General features: G+C 46.0%; 1 protein-coding gene across 1 annotated transcript in view; it reads left to right on the forward strand.

The window, feature by feature from the left end:
• LOC112235256 (C3 and PZP like alpha-2-macroglobulin domain containing 8) overlaps positions 1–24,601 on the forward strand; it is a 53,776-nt gene that overhangs the window by 21,892 nt on the left and 7,283 nt on the right. Inside the window, exons 18-36 of the mRNA XM_024403704.2 lie at positions 88–230; positions 474–536; positions 1,324–1,555; positions 2,137–2,290; positions 3,088–3,227; positions 3,358–3,409; positions 3,565–3,863; positions 5,305–5,530; positions 5,875–6,051; positions 6,267–6,348; positions 14,568–14,724; positions 14,884–14,958; positions 16,460–16,625; positions 16,781–16,867; positions 17,019–17,155; positions 17,375–17,530; positions 19,606–19,668; positions 23,901–24,154; positions 24,403–24,490. Of these exons, the coding sequence (XP_024259472.2) occupies positions 88–230; positions 474–536; positions 1,324–1,555; positions 2,137–2,290; positions 3,088–3,227; positions 3,358–3,409; positions 3,565–3,863; positions 5,305–5,530; positions 5,875–6,051; positions 6,267–6,348; positions 14,568–14,724; positions 14,884–14,958; positions 16,460–16,625; positions 16,781–16,867; positions 17,019–17,155; positions 17,375–17,530; positions 19,606–19,668; positions 23,901–24,154; positions 24,403–24,490 (2,751 nt within the window). The remainder of the gene's footprint in view (positions 1–87; positions 231–473; positions 537–1,323; positions 1,556–2,136; positions 2,291–3,087; positions 3,228–3,357; positions 3,410–3,564; positions 3,864–5,304; positions 5,531–5,874; positions 6,052–6,266; positions 6,349–14,567; positions 14,725–14,883; positions 14,959–16,459; positions 16,626–16,780; positions 16,868–17,018; positions 17,156–17,374; positions 17,531–19,605; positions 19,669–23,900; positions 24,155–24,402; positions 24,491–24,601) is intronic.

A 24,601-nucleotide genomic window follows, 5' to 3' on the forward strand; every position in this document is an offset into this window, starting at 1 on the left:
GGGCAATACTCTGTCACCAATCAATCACCTGACGTGGCATAAGATCTTCAGTGTAGATCGCTTTTACAATGTGTGTCTGTGTAACAGGAGACTGGCCTGGTGGTGATGACTGACATGGTGAGCCTGAACCACAGACAGAGTGGAGGGATGTACACGGACGAGGCCGTTCCCGCCTTCCAGCCTCACACATCCACGCTGGTGGCAGCCATGAACTCTCGCACCATGCCCAGGTAGCTACAGGCACAGAGCCAGGTTTCTGCCCCCTGGAGCTAACCACTGTATCCCACTAGTATCTGAAGTAGAAACTGGGCCTATATCTTTAATCCTCCAGATAAACATTATACACATAGTGTGCCTTAACACATGTCAGCAAGGGTTTAGAGACAATCCATTTTCCAATTCCGGGTTATTGCATCCAGGTCCATAATGAAAGGCCTTTATTGATGTCAGGTTGTGTTGTGTTTTGGTTGCAGAGCAGAGAAGCGCAGACGGACATTCTTCCCGGAGACGTGGGTGTGGCACTGCGTCAATGTCAGGTACTGGAATAGCTACATCATCTCTGTGTGTGTGTGCGCGCGTGTGTGTTTGAGTGAGTGAGTGGGGATGGTCTCAGCTGCATCAGATTGTGGGGATTTGGTGGCGTTCCAGATCTGTAAACTTGGAAGATGGAGGAGTGGGTGGGGAAGGAGGGGTAAGGGAGTACATATTTGAGAGGGGATATTTCACCACTCGTTGACTGTCCAGTATTTTCTCCCAGTGGGTGTGAATGTGGCTCATTTAAGCAGGGTTGGAACACGCACCGGCTTTCTCAACAGCTCCTTCCATTCATTTCCAGCCAATATAAATTAACTGGCCATATGTTTCCATATGCTTGATTCCTTTGGGCAGAGTTGTGTTCTGCCTAATTTCCTATTCAATCCAACGCTTTGATTTCCCTTATTGAGTGTATCAAAGTAGTTTTTGGGTGACTTTCATCAAAAAGAAGGGCATTAGTAATTTCCGAGAACGTTTATTATGCTCTGTGAAAGTTGGCCAAAACCAACGTCAGTATGAGTAACAATGATCTCACCCATCTATACCGAATACCTAACTGCCTGTTTTTAAACCTATGTATTGCTATGGGCAGAATATTACTTAGTTACAGCTGTTGTCCTAATAAGACACATACGGTATTAGATCAATCCCATTAGTGTCATAATGTTCTTGTTCCAAACATTGGTCAGAAGCACTGTTTGCTATGGGGTCATACTTAGAGAAAATTGCTTTGTTGGAATCTTGCATTATCGTCTGTGTTTCAGTTTTTCCCAAAATCTGTTTTAACAGTGATGTCACTGGGGAAGCTGAGTTGCGATTGGACGTTCCAGACTCCATTACCACCTGGGTGACGGAGGCCATTGGCTTGTCAGAGGAGAAGGGGCTGGGCCTTTCCAAGAGGGTGGAGCTTCGTACCTTCAAGCCCTTCTTTGTAGATTTCACCCTCCCCTACAGTGTGATACAGGGGGAGCAGACCAAAGTACAGCTGACCGTTTACAACTACTTGTCTAGCTGCGCAGAGGTGAGGGGCTGAGGAAAGGGGCGGATCTAAACCATGACCATCAAATAGAAATATTTACGCTTGGAGCAGAGCAATCCAGTCCTAATATGACCATAAGTGTGTACATCCTCCATCATGGTGTTGGCAGATGAGCCTGTTAAAGGGCTGTGCGTGCTGCTCTGTAATGTCACGTTAGGTGATTATGTGGGCCAATGGAGCCCTCGCTTTGATGTCCGCCTGAACATGTGATTCTTATATTTCCTGGAAAGTTATTTATGACTTGTGGCGTGTGGATAAAGAACAGTGAAATGATCTGACAGCATTACCGAGTCCTCTGCGAAATTTGGACAATGACTGGAACTTAATCCTTCAGGGAGCCTGAGAGCAATGAGTCAGTCTGCATGGAAATGTGCAATGTGATTAGAAAATTCCCCAAAATCCTTTAAGAGCTTTGAGGAGGTCACACTGCATGAAAGAACGGAGCGCAGAGCAGATATGATGCAATCATGTCCTGTCAGAAAAACTCCACCTCTGTTGTGTTAACGCAGGACCTTCATGTCTCTCTCTCTCTCTCTCTCTCTCTCTCTCTCAAACTTCCTCAGGTCCATGTCAAAGTGACCATTCCCAAAGGCATCAAGTTTGTGGGCCACCCCGGGAAGCATTACCTCACCAGGAAGAAGTGTGTGGCTCCTGGAGAAGCCACACCCACATCCATAGTGTTGTCCTTCACTGAGCTGGGTGCTGCCAACATTACAGGTTATTCCAGCTAGTCAATTACTGGGGAACCCCCTGGGAAGAGTTCCAAGTTCTCTCATAGTTATTAAAGTTCCTGAAATCCTCAAAGCTTGCTGATGTTTTAGGCGTCTTGCTAATAGCTCTTGAAGTTTTGGATTTGATTTCTAGGATATTGCAGGTTGGTATGGTACACTGCCCTGCTGTTCCATGGTGTAGGAGTAACACCTGCCTTTTGCCTCTCCTATCCAGCCGTCCCAAAGTCCATGAGGCCTTTAAAGTCTGTACTGTATGTCCAAGACGTTCCATGCTGCTGAAAGACCTGATGCGTATGTGATCTGGTCATCCAGTGATACAAACAGTCCCCTCAAAAGTACATCTGGGAACAAAGCAGGCCACCAGCAGGGGAGCAGCCAGGGCCTTGCACTGACACTCAGTGGCATGTTGATGAGTTTTCAGGTCACTGGCAATAAATGGGCCCCCCGCGGCTCTGTCCCCTGGCCCCTAGTCTTTCCCTCTCACTAGACACACACAAAGAGAACACATTGGCTCACAGCCACGACTCCAATGTGCTTCTCTGCAAAGGGAACTACATGTTCTTTGACAAACATGTTTTGTGTTGTTGTGCAACGTGGGATTGTGTTGTTGATGTTGTTGATTGTGTTGTTGATGTAAGGTGTGTTTGGTGGTTTTATATGTACTTTAAAAAACATTTTCTTGAAATAGCATTCTAAGTCCTGCTTAGTGGGAAATTACAAGCAAAAAAACAACAATGCTGATATATGGTGAGGTGAAGTGTATTTCTGTTTTTCCTGCCATAGCACGGGCCATTGCATATAATGAACCGGGCTGCTGCTCAGATGGACTCCAGTCAACGAAAACAAGCAAAAACACAGATGACCTAGAGGATCGGAGGAGCCCCATTGGCCTTGACTATGTCAGGAGGAGTGTCCTGGTGGAGGTATGGGAAATGGGAGAGAGACTGCCTGGCAAGAGAGCTGAGATGGGGAGCAGATGCTCGCTGTACCTTGTGCTGTCATTAGTAGAGTGATGTCAGCTCTAACATGTTTCTCTCTTCCTCCCTCCTACAGCCAGAGGGCCTGCCCAGACATTACACCTACAGTGTCTTCTTCTGCCCCAACGGTCAGTATAGACTTATATGTTGTACTATAGTACAACACAGGTCTCAGAGCAAATACATTTTGACTGTTACCCAACACCAATCTGCCTCTATACAGTCTGATTTATTATCCTCACTGGGCCACAATTGAATGAAAATCTGACATTTCCATTTTCAGAGCGGATCCACATCTCTACACCCAACAAGTATGAGTACCAGTACGTGAAGAAGCCGGCCAAGATGACCCACTTTGAGGTGGCAGTGAAGACCCACAACGACGCCCACTTTGCCCTTTCACCCAGCCCCCACGACAGTGCTGAGATGCTGGAGATTGTGCTGGGGGGGAGACAGAACACTGGCTCCTGGATCTCCCTGGGCAAGATGGGCGAGCCAGTGGTCAGCGCCCCTACTCCGGGCATCCTCTCCTGGGATGAGTTCCGAAGCTTCTGGGTCAGCTGGAATGGTGGTGGGGTGCAGGTGAGAGTAGGGTGATGGTCAAACCTAGTTCTCGTTTGGATATTGGAGCATCTATTCTACATAATGAGTTCTGGGATTTGTGTCCTCTTATGAATCCTATACAGATCCACCATGTCATCTTCAACATAGAGCCCCAGTCAGTCAGTCAGTCAGTCAGTCAGTCAGCCAGCCAGGGCATGAGGTAGAGTATAGTAATGATTTGGGGTAGTGACAGAGTTAAACAGGGAGCATTAGACTGGGCAGGCACAGGGGCTGTGTAGTCAAGAGGACTGGCGCCACTTTTAATGACATGCCTGTGAGGTCACGCTTAACTGGCTGATGTCAGCGAGGACACTCAGTGATCCGTGGCGTCCGCATGGCGCTGCCTGGCACACAGGCCTGAACCTTGCATTAGCCTCGCACCATTCACCAAAGGGAGCAATTAAAAGCCTGCTCTAGAACCCTGTATGGCCCAATAAGATTAATGTATTTTTCTAGTGACCGATTGCATTTTGGTTTGATGAGCCATGTTCATCTCTGCATGGTCTTTGGTTTAATGTGATAAAAAAATGCTTAGCAATACCCAGGGGGCAATCTGTTCATTTGCATGTGGAGTGGATGTTGGAAATATGTGATGAAGACTGCTCTTGCCAACTCTTGGTAATGGACTTTATGTGTGCCTCGGATTTGTACATGCAAAATCAACCCAAACCACTTTTTAAGTAGAATCTTATTGGGTTCTAGTATTTTACTATTGACAGGGACTAGTCACAGGGACTTCCTCTGTACAGCATGAGCTGAGCGAACACCTTTCTCAACCATTTTCTCATTAGATCAGTCTTCTGATCAGTAAGAAATTCAGGACCACATTTATATTGTATCAGGCTTCTATTGGAACCTTGCAAAACCTAAGGCACATTTTGTATTTTTTTGTAATATTGTATTTTACTTATTATTTTTTTATACAATAAACAAAAAACATACATAGAAGAAAACAATCGACAACTTAAATAATGCATGGAAGAATCAAATGCTTTATTATTGAAATATTGAACAAAATCTGGCTACAGACAGAAACAACACAACACAATGTAAAGCCATATGAGGCAGAGTCTTACAAGCATCGGAAACAATATTGGGTGTGGATACAGTGGGAACGTGAGTCTGAGCAAATGTGATGTCATTCATGTTTGTTGAAATGTATGTATGTATGTATGTATGTATGTAAAATGTTAAGCACTGCACATTGTTTTAACTACTATAAATGAGAATAACAAAGTGCTGGGTCTATTTCTCTAACCAGCACTTGAGCCACAGATCTCAAATCACATACTCTACTCCCGATCCTAATCGTAACCGTTAGGTCAATGGAAGACATCTGACCCTGTATCAGTGGTTAGGGACAACTTCACCCATTTACTCTAGTCAAAAACCTCTAATATCTCGTATCAATCATTGATAGGTCGGACATGGCTTGCAGCCGTCCAATGAGTCGGTGATCCTGCAGTGGTCCAGCCCCCTCCCTGGGCAGGTGCGTCACATTGGTTTCTCCACGGGCTGGGGCTCGGTGGGTGAGTTTAAGATCTGGAGGAAGGAGGACTCTGATGAGAACCACAACGAGGCCTTCACACTGGGCGTTCCTCACAACGTGGTGCCTGGCTCTGAGACTGCCACTGCATCCATGATAGGTGAGGAGGGACACCATTTATTTCTCTTCCACTTCCTTTTCATAGCTCAATCATTTTAATTATCTGAATGTCTGCTGCTACTCTTCACCCATGCACTCTGAAAACATCCTGTTCACTTTGACATACAGTACCTTGTCCTTGTGGTTAATCATAGTAAGCATCGCCAATTTCTCTCTAAATTACATTTGATGATATGGTCATAGTCTATTGCAATCCTGTTGATCCTGCAGCTAATTTATTTTAAGACCAATTCTGTTTTTAAAAAGAGATTGTAACTCAATAAAACTACCTTTATGCGAGGCAGTGTTGCTGATCTGTTTCTGCGCTGTGCTTTGTGATTTCAGGGGACGTGATGGGCCCCACCCTCAACAACCTGGACAAGCTGCTACGGCTGCCCTTCGGCTGTGGGGAGCAGAACATGATCCACTTTGCCCCCAATGTCTTTGTCCTCAAGTACCTGCAGAAGACAAGTCAGCTCAGCCCTGAGGTGGAGGCCGAGGCCACAGACTACCTGCTGCAAGGTAAACCACCAATGGTTCAAGGGCTTTGAGACCTGTCTTGAGATTTTCCTGTGAGTTATGAATCACATCTCAAGTGGCCCCTATTGAAGATCACTATACAAAATCAATCCATTACTATTCACTTAGATCTAAAGCCACAGTGTACACGTTCTCTGATATTCACCTGGTCTAGATAGCTTCCACCCACTGATCCCCTCTCCCCTGTACCTTCCCAGGGTACCAGAGACAACTGACCTATAAGCGCCAGGATGGATCTTATAGTGCCTTTGGAGAGAGGGACTTCTCTGGGAGCATGTGGTAAGTCCTCTACTCTTCCCTTGAATTACATCCCTCAGTAAGTTATCTGCTGTTCCTTTAAGTCAGTTAACTCTGTATGGTACATAGATTAAAACTGCATATTGCAAGGCTTCCCAGGTGGCGCAGTGGTTAAGGGCGCTGTACTGCAGCGCCAGCTGTGCCATCAGAGACTCTGGGTTCGCGCCCAGGCTCTGTCGCAACCGGCTGCGACCGGGAGGTCCGTGGGGTGACGCACAATTGGCCTAGCATCGTCCGGTTTAGGGAGGGCTTTGCCGGTAGGGATGTCCTTGTCTCATCGTGCACCAGCGACTCCTGTGGCGGGCCGGGCGCAGTGCGTGCTAACCAAGGTTGCCAGGTGCACTGTGTTTCCTCCGACACATTGGTGCGGCTGGCTTCCGGGTTGGATGCACAGTGTTTAGAAGCAGTGCGCCTTGGTTGGGTTGTGTATCGGAGGGCGCATGACTTTCAACCTTCGTCTCTCCCGAGCCCGTACGGGAGTTGTAGCGATGAGACAAGATAGTAGCTACAAAAACAATTGGATACCATGAAATTGGGGAGAAAAAGGGGTAAAAAACTGCATATTGCATCTCAATTTACCCTGGCCGGCGTGTTATTGGCAGAAACAATGAAGCTCTTATCAGTAACTTTGAATACATATGGTCAACATTCATTCCCTCATAACCCTGTGTTTAATTCGGTCGATTTAGGCTCGCTGAGTGTTTATTTAATGTTTACACATCCCTGGAGGCAGGCAAGAGGCCACAACCATGTCATAATATTTGGAATAGTGAATATGGAGCTTATGAGAGGCTCCAATGTTCCGCTTGCATATTCGGGCCGCTTGCATACCTTCAGTGTGATTTATTAGTTGATGTGGGTATTATGATATTTAATATAGCTCAGACTGTGAAACAGCAGGTTAAATATACCCAGGAGAATCATACACAAACTCGTAATTGGTTCCCCCAGGCAGCAATGGGGCTCCAGTGAGTTATTTGCTGTTAAAGCGGGTTAATGCACTCGGTACAGAATGGCCCCTGGTTGTTTTGGCCCCATGGGCAAGGCACCACCTCTGTATGTAGACTACATTACACTCCCTCCATCCTCACACCCACACTACCACTGGAGACAGAGGAGCTTGCTAGGCTCCAGGGCACTTAAAGGGCAATTCCGCCACTTCTCAACCTGATATTCATTATCTCCATCATACCATTATCTACATATGTGAAAACAGAGCGTTTCAATGATCTGTGGTTAAAAAGATTAAGGTCCTAAAAAATGCTTCTCTGTGACATCACAGAGTAGGAGTAAAAGTTTTTTTTCTTAAACCTGCAATGTGTTTCTAGCCAGTGGGAAAGTATTTACTTAAACCTGCAATGTGTTTCTAGCCAGTGGGAAAGTATTTACTTAAACCTGCAATGTGTTTCTAGCCAGTGGGAAAGTATTTACTTAAACCTGCAATGTGTTTCTAGCCAGTGGGAAAGTATTTACTTAAACCTGCAATGTGTTTCTAGCCAGTGGGAAAGTATTTACTTAAACCTGCAATGTGTTTCTAGCCAGTGGGAAAGTATTTACTTAAACCTGCAATGTGTTTCTAGCCAGTGGGAAAGTATTTACTTAAACCTGCAATGTGTTTCTAGCCAGTGGGAAAGTATTTACTTAAACCTGCAATGTGTTTCTAGCCAGTGGGAAAGTATTTACTTAAACCTGCAATGTGTTTCTAGCCAGTGGGAAAGTATTTACTTAAACCTGCAATGTGTTTCTAGCCAGTGGGAAAGTATTTACTTAAACCTGCAATGTGTTTCTAGCCAGTGGGAAAGTATTTACTTAAACCTGCAATGTGTTTCTAGCCAGTGGGAAAGTATTTACTTAAACCTGCAATGTGTTTCTAGCCAGTGGGAAAGTATTTACTTAAACCTGCAATGTGTTTCTAGCCAGTGGGAAAGTATTTACTTAAACCTGCAATGTGTTTCTAGCCAGTGGGAAAGTATTTACTTAAACCTGCAATGTGTTTCTAGCCAGTGGGAAAGTATTTACTTAAACCTGCAATGTGTTTCTAGCCAGTGGGAAAGTATTTACTTAAACCTGCAATGTGTTTCTAGCCAGTGGGAAAGTATTTACTTAAACCTGCAATGTGTTTCTAGCCAGTGGGAAAGTATTTTATTGCTCCCCACGTCACTGCGAATCTCATAGTGTTTGAAAAGGACTGTTTGTGAAATATTTAAACTTTTGATGGTGGCAGGTAGCCTAGTGATTAGGAGCCTTGGGCCAGTAACCAAAAGCTCTCTGGTTTGAATCCCCCAGTCAACTAGGTGAAAAATCTGTCTGTGCCAGTGCTTCATTTGAGTCGGATCCTGCCAGAACAGCATCTGGCACCTCTCAGTTTTGGACTGTTTAGATCCTATTTGCCAGGATCCAGTACCTCTCGTGGCATGAAATGTAATTTTCGCTGTTTGCAATGTAAAAATTGGAATAAAAGTGAGAGTTAATTTGAGTTGCCTCCTCTGTAATTGTCCTGTCCCCTAAAAAAAACTTTGCCTATTGTGAAAATGTAGATTTTCATCCCGCACCTGATATTTTAAGAATTGATTTGAGGTTGGGCCTGCCTGGGTTTATGATTTGCACAACATTGTATCCTAGAGACCAACTCGTGGCAGGTGCTGTGGTGCGAGAGACAAGCGTGTCTGTAGCCTATCTGTCACAGGCTCCTGCTTAAACAAAAATACTTATCTGTCTTCCAAATAGGCCTATTAAGCGAACGGAATTGTTTTTACAAACTAAAACTAAAACGAGAGAGATAGGCTTTTGGCACGAGAGCATTGGCCATCGCCGGTGAGTAAGCTGTGCATCATTGGTTGAGTCAGTGAAACTGGAAGCTTTTTAGGACTTTAATTTCCTCATATTGTACGATATGTGTCTCCACACACCTAGGCTATTGATGGATTCAAGACAAGGTCGTTTTTAATGATCTCAGATTCTCAGTTTGTCAGTGTCAAAGTAGCCTGACAATTCAATCATTTGTGCGGTATTAAAAAAGATTATGCTAAAGTCTCTAGTCATATAAAATGACAGAATTGCATGAAATGCGTTTATAAAAGGCTACAAAAATAGTCTCTACTGATCTAGTCTAGACCGCTACGCAAATGCGATGATATGCATACAGTGCTTTATTATAAAGGTGATTTTCCGGGAGCTCAGAGATCCCCAGGTCACCCCTGTCTCTTATTCCGGCAACTCACAATTTACAAATGAAGCACTGCTGCTCTTGAGGAAGGCACTTAACTCGAATTGCTCCTGTATGTTGCTCTGGATAAGAGCATCTGCTAAATGACTAAAATGTAAATGTAATGTCATCGTATATAACTTTTTTTTCACATATGATACACTGTTATTGTGCTGGAGGTAATGAAAATGAAGTTGAAAAGTGGGTGGAATTGCCCTTTAACGGAAAATGTGTTGTGCCTTTCGACATGCCCTACAAACTGGAACTGGGGCATGTGTTTGGTATTTTATTAGGATCCTATTAACTGTTGCGAAAGCAGCAGCTACTCTTCCTGGGGTCCACACAAAACATGGAACATGACATAATACAGAACATTAATACACAAGAACAGCTCAAGGAAAGAACTACACCAATTTAAAAAAGTATAAAAAATAAAGCAATTTAATTACTGCTCCGGTGTAATTAGTGATAACATTAAACTTTTACATAAAAACCCTTCAAACCTCTGTATGCAGGAAGAGGATATTAAGACGAAATGAAGTGTAACGGCCATAATAGTGTAAGCATTGGTTTTGGAGCCACGGGCCACATGGCAGGACCCAGATGTTAAACCTTATGTAAACCTGTAGCAACATACACTGTTTTAATCCATCAGCTTGGTGTTTATATGTCAGAACAACCCACCTTTTGTTTGGCCTCCAGAGTTAATCATTAGCACAGGTCATTTATGGGTAGGTTGACAGTGCTCTTAATGCAGTGTTAATGTATTCCAGTTGTAAACATGTATCTGAGCGGGCATTGCAGGGCCTAATGAAAAGATTGTACATAATGACACAGGCTCCGTCCGCTAATGCCTGGTCTGGGTGATGCCAAGGCTTTTAGCCCTACTCTGCTCTGCTCTGGTCTCTGTGTATGTCCCTGTGGGTTGAATATTGGGACACAGAGCTAAGGATAAGGATGGGCTGGTTTTCATCACTACCCCCTGCCTGCCTCTCATGCAGATTCAGATGCTCTGTGCGTGTGTGCGTGTGTGTGTGCTTGTGTGTGTGTGTGCGTGCGTGCGTGTGTGTGTGTGTGTGCGTGTGTGTGTGTATGTGTGATTCTGTTTGTGTGTGTGTGATTGTGAGTGCTTGTGTCTCTGTGTGTTTAGTGGAGTGGTGTTGGGATATGTCAAGATGTCTTTGCAGGGTTGGGGGTGGGGGTGCTGTGGTGGGCCCTGGACCGGACCTGGCATCCCCTCTTCCGGCATCGCTCGCATACCAGCCTCCGTCTGGATCCAATGAGAGCCACATGCTGGTGTAATCTGCAGAACCCCTGCCACCACCACCACCACCCCTTCAACCCTTCAATCCCTGTAGCCTACTTAATATCCTGGCCTGGGGTAAATATGTAGCCTGATGGAAGCTCCATACTCTGGGCCTGTTAGTGGTGCCTGGTTAGATACACACGGGACATGTTGAGGCTGGCATGAAGTGGAACTGATAGCAGAGATTGAGAGAACTAATAGAAGTAACTAATACTGTGTTGTGTTAAACAATCAATTTCTACTCCAATGCCAAACAGGCATGGTGAGGAACGAGGGTGAATATAACTGGAATATGGTGTTTGTATCAAGTCAGATCTTAGATAACTGGATGCTTGATTGATAGATGTTGAAATGGAGAATGGTTGTTATCGCTATGTGTTTGGACATGGTAACCCCTTCTCTTCCCTCTCACATAGCCCTGGTGTGTGTGTGTGTGTGTGTGTGTGTGTGTGTGTGTGTGTGTGTGTGTGTTCGGACTTATTTAGAAAACCTCTGTCTATTTGGACTCCATATGACCAACTTTTTGCAAGTACTTCCCAAACAATACATCCGTTATTAAACCTGCATCAAAATAACCAGTAGCCAGGGAATTTATCATGTTGTGGCGTTGTTAACATGGGACTTACTTGTCAGGAAGTCTTGGTCGTTCCTTTAGGCAATTATAAAAAACCTTGGTTCCAACTTCTATTGACGTTCCAGGATCCAGCTCCAATGTGCTGTTCTGAATGACCTCTGTGTGCTATTCATAACAACATGTCAACAACTTCCTCAAAGTCCAGTGAGGGAGTGGAAGCCCACAGGGAGGGAGGGAGTGACTTCAGCCAGGCAGAGTGGAGGAAGCAGCCCGGTCTCTGGCGTTTACTCGCCCACTAAATCATCTTTACGCTACCCAGCAACTCTCTCTGGGGCCTGGCAGTTAAAGCCGGTGACACAATATTACTTAACATTATAAAAATTCTTGCTGCCTCTCTGGGGAGACATAACTTCCAGGGCACAGCAAGAAAAGATTTAATACCGTGGTTTATGGGAGAGATTTTTTTCTTACTCTCTCTTGGCTTGTTCCTTGAGTTACGGCCCAAATGTATGTTTGGGGAAAAAAACATGGTTTATTTATTTATTTCCCCTTTTTTTATGGTAAGCAGCTTGTCTCGTCATTTGGCTGCTCTGGGGAGGATGCTGTAATGGAATGCCGGTCTGTAATTAAAGAGCATTGGCCAGAGTGTGCATGTTTCACTAAGGGCAGTTGTTTATGTATGACCGTGTGTTTATTAGCCTGGACGGGTCCCTCACCATTGGCCTCTCTGTGGATCTGGGGTTTGATTCCCGCTGTGATTCCAGTTCAGAAACTCCAGGTCATACACTGTTTCTGGACATTAGAAATACCTACCCTGGGGATGACTGTTGTTTATACATTCAGAATGTTTATATTCCAGCATGCAGAAACATACTTGATTTGGCTTTGTGACAGTCCTCGTTCTTGACACTGAAAAGCTGCTGGATCCTGTGGTGACTATCTGCGTTTTACCCACTCCTCCTCCATCTTCCATCTTCATCTTCATCTGCTCTCCCTCGCTCTGTACCACCCACTCCTCCTCCATCTTCATCTTCATCTGCTCTCCCTCACTCTGTACCACCCACTCCATCTTCCATCTTCATCTTCATCTTCTCTTCCTCGCTCTTTACCACCCACTCCTCCTCCATCTTCCTCTCTTCCATCTTCATCTGCTCTCCCTCGCTCTGTACCACCCACTCCTCCATCTTCCTCTCTTCCATCTTCATCTGCTCTCCCTCGCTCTGTACCACCCACGCCTCTTCCTCTCTTCCATCTTCATCTGCTCTCCCTCGCTCTGTACCACCCACTCCTCCTCCATCTTCCTCTCTTCCATCTTCATCTGCTCTCCTCGCTCTGTACCATCCACGCCTCCTCCATCTTCCTCTCTTCCATCTTCATCTGCTCTCCCTCGCTCTGTACCACCCACACCTCCTCCATCTTCCTCTCTTCCATCTTCATCTGCTCTCCCTCGATCTGTACCACCCAATCCTCCATCTTCCTCTCTTCCATCTTCATCTGCTCTCCCTCGCTCTGTACCACCCACGCCTCTTCCTCTCTTCCATCTTCATCTGCTCTCCCTCGCTCTGTACCACCCACGCCTCTTCCTCTCTTCCATCTTCATCTGCTCTCCCTCGCTCTGTACCACCCACTCCTCCATCTTCCTCTCTTCCATCTTCATCTGCTCTCCCTCGCTCTGTACCACCCACGCCTCTTCCTCTCTTCCATCTTCATCTGCTCTCCCTCGATCTGTACCACCCAATCCTCCATCTTCCTCTCTTCCATCTTCATCTGCTCTCCCTCGCTCTGTACCACCCAATCCTCCATCTTCCTCTCTTCCATCTTCATCTGCTCTCCCTCGCTCTGTACCACCCACGCCTCTTCCTCTCTTCCATCTTCATCTGCTCTCCCTCGCTCTGTACGACCCACGCCTCTTCCTCTCTTCCATCTTCATCTGCTCTCCCTCGCTCTGTACCACCCACGCCTCTTCCTCTCTTCCATCTTCATCTGCTCTCCCTCGCTCTGTACCACCCAATCCTCCATCTTCCTCTCTTCCATCTTCCTCTGCTCTCCCTCGCTCTGTACCACTCCACACCTCCTCCATCTTCCTCTCTTCCATCTTCATCTGCTCTCCCTCGCTCTGTACCACCCCTCCATCTTCCTCTCTTCCATCTTCATCTCTCTCCCTCGCTCTGTACCACCCACTCCTCTTCCTCTCTTCCATCTTCATCTCCTCCCTCGCTCTCCCTCAATCCTCCTCTGTACCACCCATCTCCTCCATCTTCCTCTCTTCCATCTTCATCTGCTCTCCCTCGCTCTGTACCACCCACGCCTCTTCCTCTCTTCCATCTTCATCTGCTCTCCCTCGATCTGTACCACCCAATCCTCCATCTTCCTCTCTTCCATCTTCATCTGCTCTCCCTCGCTCTGTACCACCCAATCCTCCATCTTCCTCTCTTCCATCTTCATCTGCTCTCCCTCGCTCTGTACCACCCACACCTCCTCCATCTTCCTCTCTTCCATCTTCATCTGCTCTCCCTCGCTCTGTACCACCCACTCCATCTTCCTCTCTTCCATCTTCATCTGCTCTCCCTCGCTCTGTACCACCCACTCCTCCATCTTCCTCTCTTCCATCTTCCTCTGCTCTCCCTCGCTCTGTACCACCCACACCTCCTCCATCTTCCTCTCTTCCATCTTCCTCTGCTTCCATCCCTCGCTCTGTACCACCCACACCTCCTCCATCTTCCTCTCTTCCATCTTCATCTGCTCTCCCTCGCTCTGTACCACCCACACCTCCTCCATCTTCCTCTCTTCCATCTTCATCTGCTCTCCCTCGCTCTGTACCACCCCTCCATCCCTCTCTCTGTCAGTCTGTTTTTGCCTGACAGGATTTTTATGTAGTTTGATTTTCTCACCATGACGTAGCATGTAACAGCTGCCATCTCACTCAACCTTGTTTCTGTTTAGAGATTTAAAATGTGTGACTGGTTGGGGAACATTCCACCCCATTCAAATGATTTATGTGAACTCTGATGTGAAGTTTGATAAGTATTTTTGAACGATATGTCAGCACATGCTTGAAAGAAACCCAATCCTCCCTCCCTCCCTCTGTCTCTTCTCTCTTTCTCACTCCCCTCCAGGCTGACAGCGTTTGTGTTGAAATCCTTTGCTCAGTCTCGTGGGTTCATCTTCATTGACCCAGAGGAGCTGCGTGCTGCCAAGGTCTGGCTCATCAACCACCAGAGAGAGGAGGGCTCCTTCCCCGCCATGGGACGCATCCTCAACAAAGACCTGCAGGTGCGTGCGTAGGTGTATCTGTGTTGTGTAACCGGAGACTGGCCTGTGGTGATGCCTGACATAGTGACCCAGAACCATAGACAGTGTGGAGGGATGTACACGGACGAGGTGTGTATGTTTTCATAGGCACCATTAACCAGTGTTATTCTCCATCTAAAGGGAGGAATCCATGGAAAGATCTCGTTGACAGCGTACGTGGTTGCAGCCCTCCTGGAGACAGGAATAACTACAGAGGTAAGAGGAACAATGGGTGGGACCATGACCTTTCCTACCAATCAGCCTCACCTCCTGAACAGCATTATTTAGTACAGTGAATCCTAACCTGACATTTATATGTGGATGTAAATTGGACTTTCAATGAATCTTTCAAGCTCAGACCTAATAACAGAATATGTGTGTATGTGTGTATGTCAGAGAAGGCTATTGGGAGGAGTTATAGGCAGACGGGCTGATTGTAATGGCTGGAATGGAATCAATGGAACGGAGTCAAACATATGGTTTCCATATGTTCGATATGTTTGATGCTATTCCATTCCAGCCATTACGATGAGCCCATCCTTCTATAGCGCCTCCCACCAGCCTCCTCTGGTGTGTGTGCGTGCGTTACTGTGTGTTTGCCGGTACATTCCCATCAGCACAAAATATGGATGTTCTGGCACGGCGCCCCCTCATATTTGTTATGCTCCAGTGGCAGTAATCTAATATCTAATCCCTGGCTGACTGCATCAAGATATTTATGAGGAGGACATGCAGAGACAATGATGCCTGTGGAAGGTAGTACACCTCGGCCACAACTCGCCATGCTCTTACCCTGGTGCTGAACCCGAGATGGCGTGCTCACCGGCCAGTTAAACCCTCTGTAATGTTCTTTGAAGCAACACCTTTGAACACACTGGCAGTGACACTGACATTTTGTCATGGTCGCTCTAGTAAAAATATATCTTTGGCTATTGAAAGGTAGCAGTGTCCTTTATTTTAAGTGCGGTAGGCCCTTTATCTGCCAAAGTCATTGTTGCAGAAGAATGTTGCTGTTTATGTGTTCAGGGAGCGAGTCCATGTAATGTTTATGCTTTGTCCTACTTTGAGCGTGTTGCCAATACCAATGTTAAACCCCAGATTGTTATTGTGTCAGCTCTCAATTCATTCATGCACAGCTCTGCACAAGGTATTCACAAAGTATTTCTTCACTCTGGCTCCCTTCCATCCATCTCCCTCCCCCTTCACAAAACCCCCCTTTTCTCTTCCTGTCTTCCTATATTTCCCTATCTATCCTGAAGGGCTCTCCAGAGAATCAGGCCTTTTAAAACTGATGCCAACTACAAAAGGATACTTGACATCAAAGCAAAACTCCTTCCCTCTTACAAATTCAGTTATTTAAAAGATGACTAGGCAGACTAAAGTGAGTGGCTGCTGAAGTCATATCTGAGTGCGCTCAAGAAAATGGGGCACATCTGGAAAAGATGAAAGTGCTCCTACCTTTAATGGCTCAGAGAATGTTTATTTGCCTTTTGATAAGCAGCACATCTGAGTTGAGGAGTATGAGTTGGAACAGTACAGATCTTGAACATTCAGCAAAGATCAAATATGCCTGACTTAAGCGAAAGATGAATACGGATGGAGGGAAGGCGTTGTGGAGAGAGGTGTATCCATTTCTCGTACGAAGGTTTTGTCTGTGTGTGCAATGTGTTAGTGCACGTGTGTGTGTATTTATATAAATATGTGTACTCTTCCCCAGGAGGAGAAGATTGCTGTGGCCAAGGCAAAGGGTTTCCTGGAGAGTAACACATACACAGCTGATGACCCGTACACCACAGCCCTGTCTTCCTACGCCCTGGCTCTGTTACGAAGCCCCTACGCTTCCCTCGCTCTCCGACGCCTCAACCACATGGCCATCACACAAGGTACTCAGCTGTAAGGAACTGATCTCATATCAGTTTGGTTGCCTACCAATTCATATTAAACACGAAACTAACATGACACTGTTCTTTCTCACATTGTTCCTTACACTTTCCTTTCTCTCCATTACTCACTGTTCTTTCTTCCCTGTTTCAATCAGACGGCTTCACCCACTGGAGTCTGACGGGCAGCAGGGTGACCGATGAGGAAACTTTCATGGGCTTTAGTGACGGTCTTTCTCAGTCAGGTAGACACACACACACTGTCTCGCCTCCTGTGGCCACAGCTAGACTATCCTCTATGACTGATGATGTTCTCACATCTTGACTTTTAGTATTAGTGTGAATGTCTGGTGGCTGTCTAGTGTTTGCATACTAATAGTCTCCTCCATGTCCCAGTGGTGTCAGCGGAGGTGGAGATGACAGCATACGGCCTGCTGACCTACACCCTACTGGGTGACGTGGCCTCCGCACTGCCTGTGGTCAAGTGGCTCTCCCAGCAGAGGAACGCCCTCGGGGGCTTCTCCTCTACACAGGTACCCCTCACAAGCCTCTCCGCCTCTTTGTCCAAAGCATTCTCCAAAATGTGGTTGTATTTTTCCTTTATTTTACCAGATTAGCCTCACTGACATTACAAATCTCTTTTAGAAGAGATAACCAGCTCAGCAAAGTATATTTGAAACAACTGGTAACTGTTCATCTGGTCAGACTGGTCAGCATCCTTCTAATAACTGTGTGTCTGTCCTCTTTTCTAGGACACGTGTGTAGCTCTTCAGGCGTTGTCTGAGTACGCTATCCTGTCATATGTGGGAGGAGTCAACCTGACCATCTCTTTGGCCTCTACCAACCTGGACTTCCAGGAGAGCTTTGAACTGCACCGCGACAACCAAAAGATCCTGCAGAGCGCCTCGGTAGGGTCACGTTGCCCTTAGACTCTCATAATGGTTAAGGTTAGGATTGGAGGAAGGTAATCTGATCCTAGATCTGTGCCTAAGGGCATCTTCTTTCTGAGGTAAACACTCTTGCTCAAGTAGTTAAGGGACCCCTACAGTACCAAGATACACACTACACACAGAAGCAAAAATGACAGAATTGTCCATTTTCAATGATGGGTATCTTAAATAACATCCACTAAGTCAATGCAGTTGAGGATAACTAGGAGACTTTATCTAAGCAATGGCATGTGTTTCCCAGTAAATAAACCAGTGAGTGTGTTCAGGCTGTATGTCTACATTTCCTTCTCATCCCCACAGTGAGGGAGTAGCTCAGGTAAGGGCTTGAACTTTTGTTCCCTCTGCCAGGCATGTAATTATCTGCCCTAATTAGCTGTTTAATTGTGGGTAATTTAGCTATGCTGGTTAGTGGCCAGGCTATTTGACTGCTGCTGCTTACATCAACAGCATTCAAATCTAATTTTATTTGTCACATGCGCCGAATACAACAGGTGTAGTAGACCTTACCGTGAAATGCTTACTTACAAGCCCTTAACCAACAATGCAGTTTTAAGAAAATAGAGCTAAGAAAATATTCACTAATATATATATAAAAAAGTAACACAATAAAATAACAGTAATGAGACTATATCAGTGGAGGCTCCTCAGAGGAGGAAGGGAAGGACCATCCTCAGTGAATTTCATTTTTAAAAATTGTAAAACATTCTAAAATGTATCATTTTTAGATCAAATTATACTAAATATGTCACCAAATAATTGTTTAAAACACACTATTTTGCAATACAGTAGCCTCAATAGCACTCTGTCGGGTAGCACCATGGTGTAGCCAGAGGACAGCTAGCTTCCGTCCTTCTCTTGGTACATTGACTTCAATACAAAACCTAGGAGGCTCTTGGTTCTCACCCCCATCCATAGACTTACATAGTAATTATGACAACTTCCGGAGGACGTCCTCCAACCTATCAGAGCTCTTGCAGCATGAACTGACATGTTGTCCACCCAATCAAATAATCAAATAATTAATTTAGTTCTGAAAGCATAAGCTACAGCTAGCTAGCACTGCAGTGCATAAAATGTGGTGAGTAGTTGACTCAAAGAGAGAGAAAGATAATAGTTGAACCGTTTTCAACAAATTAACTTCTTCAAAAAAGAAGAAGCAAGAGAGAGAGATATTTCATCTTGTCTTTTCACTTTCAGTTTCACTTAGCTGCAAATGCAGCTAACGTTAGTTAGTTTAGCCTACTGAAACACCCTGCTCAAACAGAGGGATGCTATGTTAGCTAGTTGGCTATGACTATCCAACACAACACTGGAACCCTTCCATGTAAGCTTTTGGTTTTATTAATTTATTGCCACCTGCGGTGTAACTGTAAACTGCTTACTGACTGTACACTGTAACGTTACTGCATGATTGGAGCAGTTTACTAACACATTAGTGCTATTACCTATGTTGACTAGGACGTTACTTTAGCTAATATGAGGACAATGATGACAATTACTTTCGGTTATCTTTTTTTTTTTTTTTTTTTCATTTGGTGTTCATTCAAAGAAGATGTACACTTTCCACACTGCGCTTTGGTCTCATTCCGACAACGGACGCAACACTTGGCCTCACAGCCTTGTGAATGTTGACCTGTTTCAAGGTCTTGCTCACATCGGCTACGGAGAGCGTGATCACACAGTCGTCCAGAACAGCTGGTGCTATCATGCATGCGTCAGTGTTGCTTGCCTTGAAACGAGCATAAAAGGCATTTAGCCCATCTGGTAGGCTTGCGTTACTGGGCAGCTCGCGGCTGGGTTTACCTTTGTTGTCCGTAACAGTTTGCAAGCCCTGACACATCCAACAAGCGTCAGAGCCGGTGTAGTAGGATTCAATTTTAGTCCTGTTTTGACTCTTTGCCTGTTTGATGGTTTGTCTCTCTAACCGCCTCTGTCACCTCCCTCCCACCCCTTTTCTCTCTCAAACCTATTCTCCCTTTTTTCCTCTTTCTCTCTCGCTCTGTCTCTCTCTCCCTTCCCTCCTCTCGCTGCAGATTCCCAGTATTCCCACAGGGCTGTTTGTCAGTGCTAAAGGCGAGGGCTGCTGTCTCATGCAGGTACGTTACTTCTGATCTCCCCCTTCTATAATTTTATCTTTCACTCACAGAGAATCCTCCAGAGGGGAAAAGCCAGTGCATTCCCATGACTCATTGCTCTAATGCCCAAATTCCTGACTGTAAATCGGAATGATCTTGTAAAACGTAGGGAATTGTTCAGCAGGGACTGTTCGTTCCCCAATTACACTGGATAGGATGCTGTTTTTCCTGTACCTTGTCACTAAAACAGAAAGGTATTTGAGGCCAGGGTGCATAAACAACTACTGGGGGAGTTTCTCTGTTCAGCTTCCTGCTCTAGATAGAACACAGCGTTCCTCCTCTCCTCACTTTGCCTTTCCGGCATGTTTAGAAGAGCCTGTCAACCTTAACCCTCTTCACATGACAGGTGATCATTATACTGGTCTCAAATGGGTTCTGTGATCCTTCAGATAAAACTAACAGTTATTGGATCCTTTGAAAAAAGACAGAAATCTTATAAGCATAATTCTGCAGGTAGCCTAGCGATTAGAGCGTTAGGCCAGTAACCGAAAGGTCGCTAGTTCGAATCCCTCGACAAGGTGAAAATATGTTAATGAGCCCTTGAGCAAGGCACTTAACCCTTTTTTATTTTATTTTACTAGCCAAGTCAGTTAAGAACAAATTCTTATTTTCAATGACGGCCTAGGAACAGTGGGTTAACTGCCTGTTCAGGGGCAGAACGACAGATTTGTACCTTGTCAGCTCGGGGATTTGAACTTGCAACCTTTCGGTTACTAGTCCAACGCTCTAACCACTAGGCTACCCTGCCATTGAAAATGGCAGACTGGTCGTGACCCCACTCTCCAAGGGTGTTTCAGGGAGAGTTGGGATATGCAAAAAAAAAAAAAACATTTCCAATTCACACATGCGTAATTAATACACATTTGTACATGTGTAAAATAGGACAGGTATAAGTGCCCACCAAAGTATTATACATTTTATCATTACATATATACATTGGGGTATAGCCCCAGTATCCAATGATGGTGCCACCATTCCAACTAGTCAGTTCATCAAATTTCTGCCCTGCTAGAGCTGCCCCGGTCATCTGTACTGTAAGTGGCGGCAGGGTAGCCTAGTGGTTAAAGCGTTGGGCTAGAAAGGTTTCAAGTTCAAATCCCGAGCTGACAAGGTACAAATCTGTCGTTCTGCCCCTGAACAAGGCAGTTAACCCACTGTTCCTAGGCCGTCATTGAAAATAAGAATTTGTTCTTAACTGACTTGCCTAGTCAGGTTTTTTTTAAAGTGCTGTTATTGTGAAGTGGAAACATCTAGGAGCATCAACGGCTCAGCTGCAAAGTGATAGGCCACACAAGCTCACAGAACGGGACCACAGAGTGCTAAAGCATGTAGCACGTAAAAAATGTCTGTCCCTGGTTGCAACACTCACTACTGAGTTCCAAATTGCCTCTGGAAGCAAAGTTGGCACAATAACTGTTTGTCGAGAGCTTCATGAAATGGGTTTCCATGGCCGCACACAAGCCTTAGATCGCCATGCGCAATGCCAAGCGTCAGCTGGAGTGGTGTAAAGCTCGCCGCCATGGACTCTGGAGCAGTGGAAATGAGTTCTCTGGAGTGAATCACGCTTCACCATCTGTCAGTCCGATGGATGAATCTGGGTTTGGCGGATGCCAGGAGAACTTTACCTGCCCGTATGCATAGTGCCAATGGTAAAGTTTGGTGGAGAAGGAATAATGGTTTGGAGCTGTTTTTCATGGTCCGGTCTAAGCCCCTTAGTTTCAGTGAAGGGAAATCTTAACGCTACAGCATACAATGACATTCTAGATGATTCTTGGCATCCAACTTTGTGGCAACAGTTTGGGGAAGGCCCTTTCTGTTTCAGCATTACAATCAAATCAAAGTGTATTTGTCACCTGCGCCGAATACAATGCTTACTTACAGGCCCTAACCAACAGTGCAATTTTGTAAACAAAAAATAGGTATTAGGTGAACAATAGATAAGTAAAGAAATAAAAAAACAACAGTAAAAAGACAGTGAAAAATAACAGTAGCGAGGCTATAACAGTAGCGAGGCTATAACAGTAGCGAGGCTATAACAGTAGCGAGGCTATAACAGTAGCGAGGCTATAACAGTAGTGAGGCTATAACAGTAGCGAGGCTATAACAGTAGCGAGGCTATAACAGTAGCGAGGCTATATACAGTAGTGAGGCTATATACAGTAGCGAGGCTATAACAGTAGCGAGGCTATAACAGTAGCGAGGCTATAACAGTAGTGAGGCTATATACAGTAGCGAGGCTATAACAGTAGCGAGGCTATATACAGTAGCAAGGCTATATACAGGCACCGGTTAGTCGGGCTAATTGAGGTAGTATGTACATGTAGGTATGGTTAAAGTGACTATGCATATATGATAAACAGAGAGTAGCAGTAGCGTAAAAGAGGGGTTGGTGGGTGATGGGTGGCGGGACACAATGCAGATAGTCCGGGTAGCCATTTGAATACCTGTTCAGGAGTCTTATGGCTTGTGGGTTAAAGCTATTGAGAAGCCTTTTGGTCCTAGACTTGGCGCTCCGGTACCGCTTGCCATGCGGTAGTTAGAGAGATCAATCTATGACTGGGATGGCTGGGGTCTTTGACAATTTTTAGGGCCTTCCTCTGACACCGCCTGGTGTAGAGGTCCTGGATGGCAGACAGCTTTGCCCCAGTGATGTACTGGGCCGTACACACTACCCTCTGTAGTGCTTTGCGGTCGGAGGCCGAGCAGTTACCGTACCAGGCAGTGATGCAACCCATCAGGATGCTCTCGATGTTGCAGCTGTAGAACCTTTTGAGGATCTCAGGACCCATGCCAAATCTTTTTAGTTTCCTAAGGGGGAATAGGCTTTGTCGTGCGCTCATCACGACTGTCTTGGTATATTTGGACCATTCTAGTTTGTTGGTGATGTGGACACTAAGGAACTTGAAGCTCTCAGCCTGCTCCAATGCCCCCGTGCACAAAGCGAGGACATTACATAAATGGTTTGTCGAGATCGGTGTGGAGGAACTTGACTGGCCTGCACAGAGCCCTGACCTCAACCCCATTGAACACCTTTGGGATGAATTGGAAAGCCGACTGCAAGCCAGGCCTAAACGCCCAACAACAGTGCCTGACCTCACTAATGCTCTCATGGATGAATGGAAGCAAATCCCTGCAGCAATGTTCCAACATTTAGTTGAAAGCCTTCCCAGAAGAGTGGAGACTGTTATAGTAGCAAAGGGGGGACCAACTCCATATTAATGCCCATGATTTTAGAATGAGATTTTCGACGAGCAGGTGTCCAGATACTTTTGGTCATGTAGTGTACTACCTTACCCCGTTCAAAGGCACTTCAATCTTTTGTCTTGCCCATTCACTCTCTGAATTGCACACATACACAATCCATGAGAGGAACCTAGAGATGAACCAGGCTCTGAGGGGGGCCAGTCCTCTTCTGGCTGTGCCGGTGGAGATTATAAGAGTACATGGCCATTAAGGCTAGATCGTTCTTCAAGATGTTCAAATGTTCATAGATGACCAGCAGGGTCAAATAATAATCACAGTGGTGATAGAGGGTGCAACAGGGCAGCACCTCAGGAGTAAATGTCAGTTGGCTTTTTCATTTCCGAACATTTAGGTCGAGACAGCAGGTGAGAGAGAGAGAGTCGAAACAGCAGGTCCAGGATAAGGTAGCAGGTCCGGTGAACAGGTCAGGGTTCCATAGCCGCAGGCAAAACAGCAGAAAGTGAATCAGCAGCACAACCAAGTGGACTGGGGACAGCGACAGCGAGAAGTTGTCAGGCCAGGTAGTCCTAAGGCATGGTCCTAGGGCTCAGGTTCTCTGGGAGGGGAGAGAGGGAGAAATGGGACAATTAGAGAGTTCAGCCTATCTCTGTCCCCCTTCTCACTCCACACATTCCTGCAAACCTCTACACATACACCACTTTTCCAGCTTTCACACCTCTCCCTCCCTCAGCACATCCCTCTCTCCAGTCTGCCAGTGCCTGAGGCCTGGAGCACCTGGGCTGTAATGAGATGACAAGATAGGCATGATTAAAGAGAGAGTGTGTGTGTACATGCATACCTATGTGCAGGAGCGCGTGCTTGCGTGTGCGTGTACTAGCTTCCACACTCAATGGGTTTGCTCTATAACATAGGTTCTCTGCACTTTCTATTACCTCTGGAATCGGGAATAAATTCTGTCTCTCCAAGCTCTGCTTGTGTTCTCGCCTCAGATTGATGTATCCTACAACGTGCCTGACCCCGTGGCCAAGCCAGCCTTCCAGCTTAAGGTGGACCTGAAGGAGCCCAGGCAGGAGCGCCACCCGCCAGCCCCGCCCTCCCCCCGCCACGATAGCCCTCGCTCGCGATCCCGTTCCGACAACCGCTCGGAGCTGAGCCGCAAACGCCGGGCTGCCACCGACGATGAAGACCCCGCAGCCCACCAAGACGACCTAGACTACCGTATCACCCTGGAAGCCTGCGCCAGGTACTGCAGAGACTGCAGCAGCCTTTTAGCCCAACTAGCATTTAGCCTGGTAGTTGGCCTAGTTCTGCTAGCATCTAGCCTGGTAGTTGGTCCAGATCTGCTAGCATCTAGCCTGGTAGTTGGTCTTTTTCTGCTAGCATTTATCCTGGCATTTGGCCTAGTTCTGCTAGCGTTTAGCCTGGTGGTTGGCCTAGTTCTACGAGCATTTAGCTTAGCATCTAACTCTCTTAGCATTTCTTTCTCTTCAGGTGGCTCCACACAGGTTCTTCCAACATGGCAGTCTTGGAGGTCCCTCTGCTGTCAGGTTTCCGTACCGATGTGGAAAGTTTGGAGAGGGTAGGACATAAACATACACTCACATTACAATGTCATACAGACAGACGGCATGTAGCATAGCGGTTAGAGCGTTGGGCCAGTAACCGAAAGGTCACTTGTGCGAATTCCGAC

Source organism: Oncorhynchus tshawytscha, linkage group LG01 (assembly GCF_018296145.1).
Source record: "Oncorhynchus tshawytscha isolate Ot180627B linkage group LG01, Otsh_v2.0, whole genome shotgun sequence".
In the NCBI taxonomy this organism is placed as follows: Eukaryota; Metazoa; Chordata; class Actinopteri; order Salmoniformes; family Salmonidae; genus Oncorhynchus; species Oncorhynchus tshawytscha.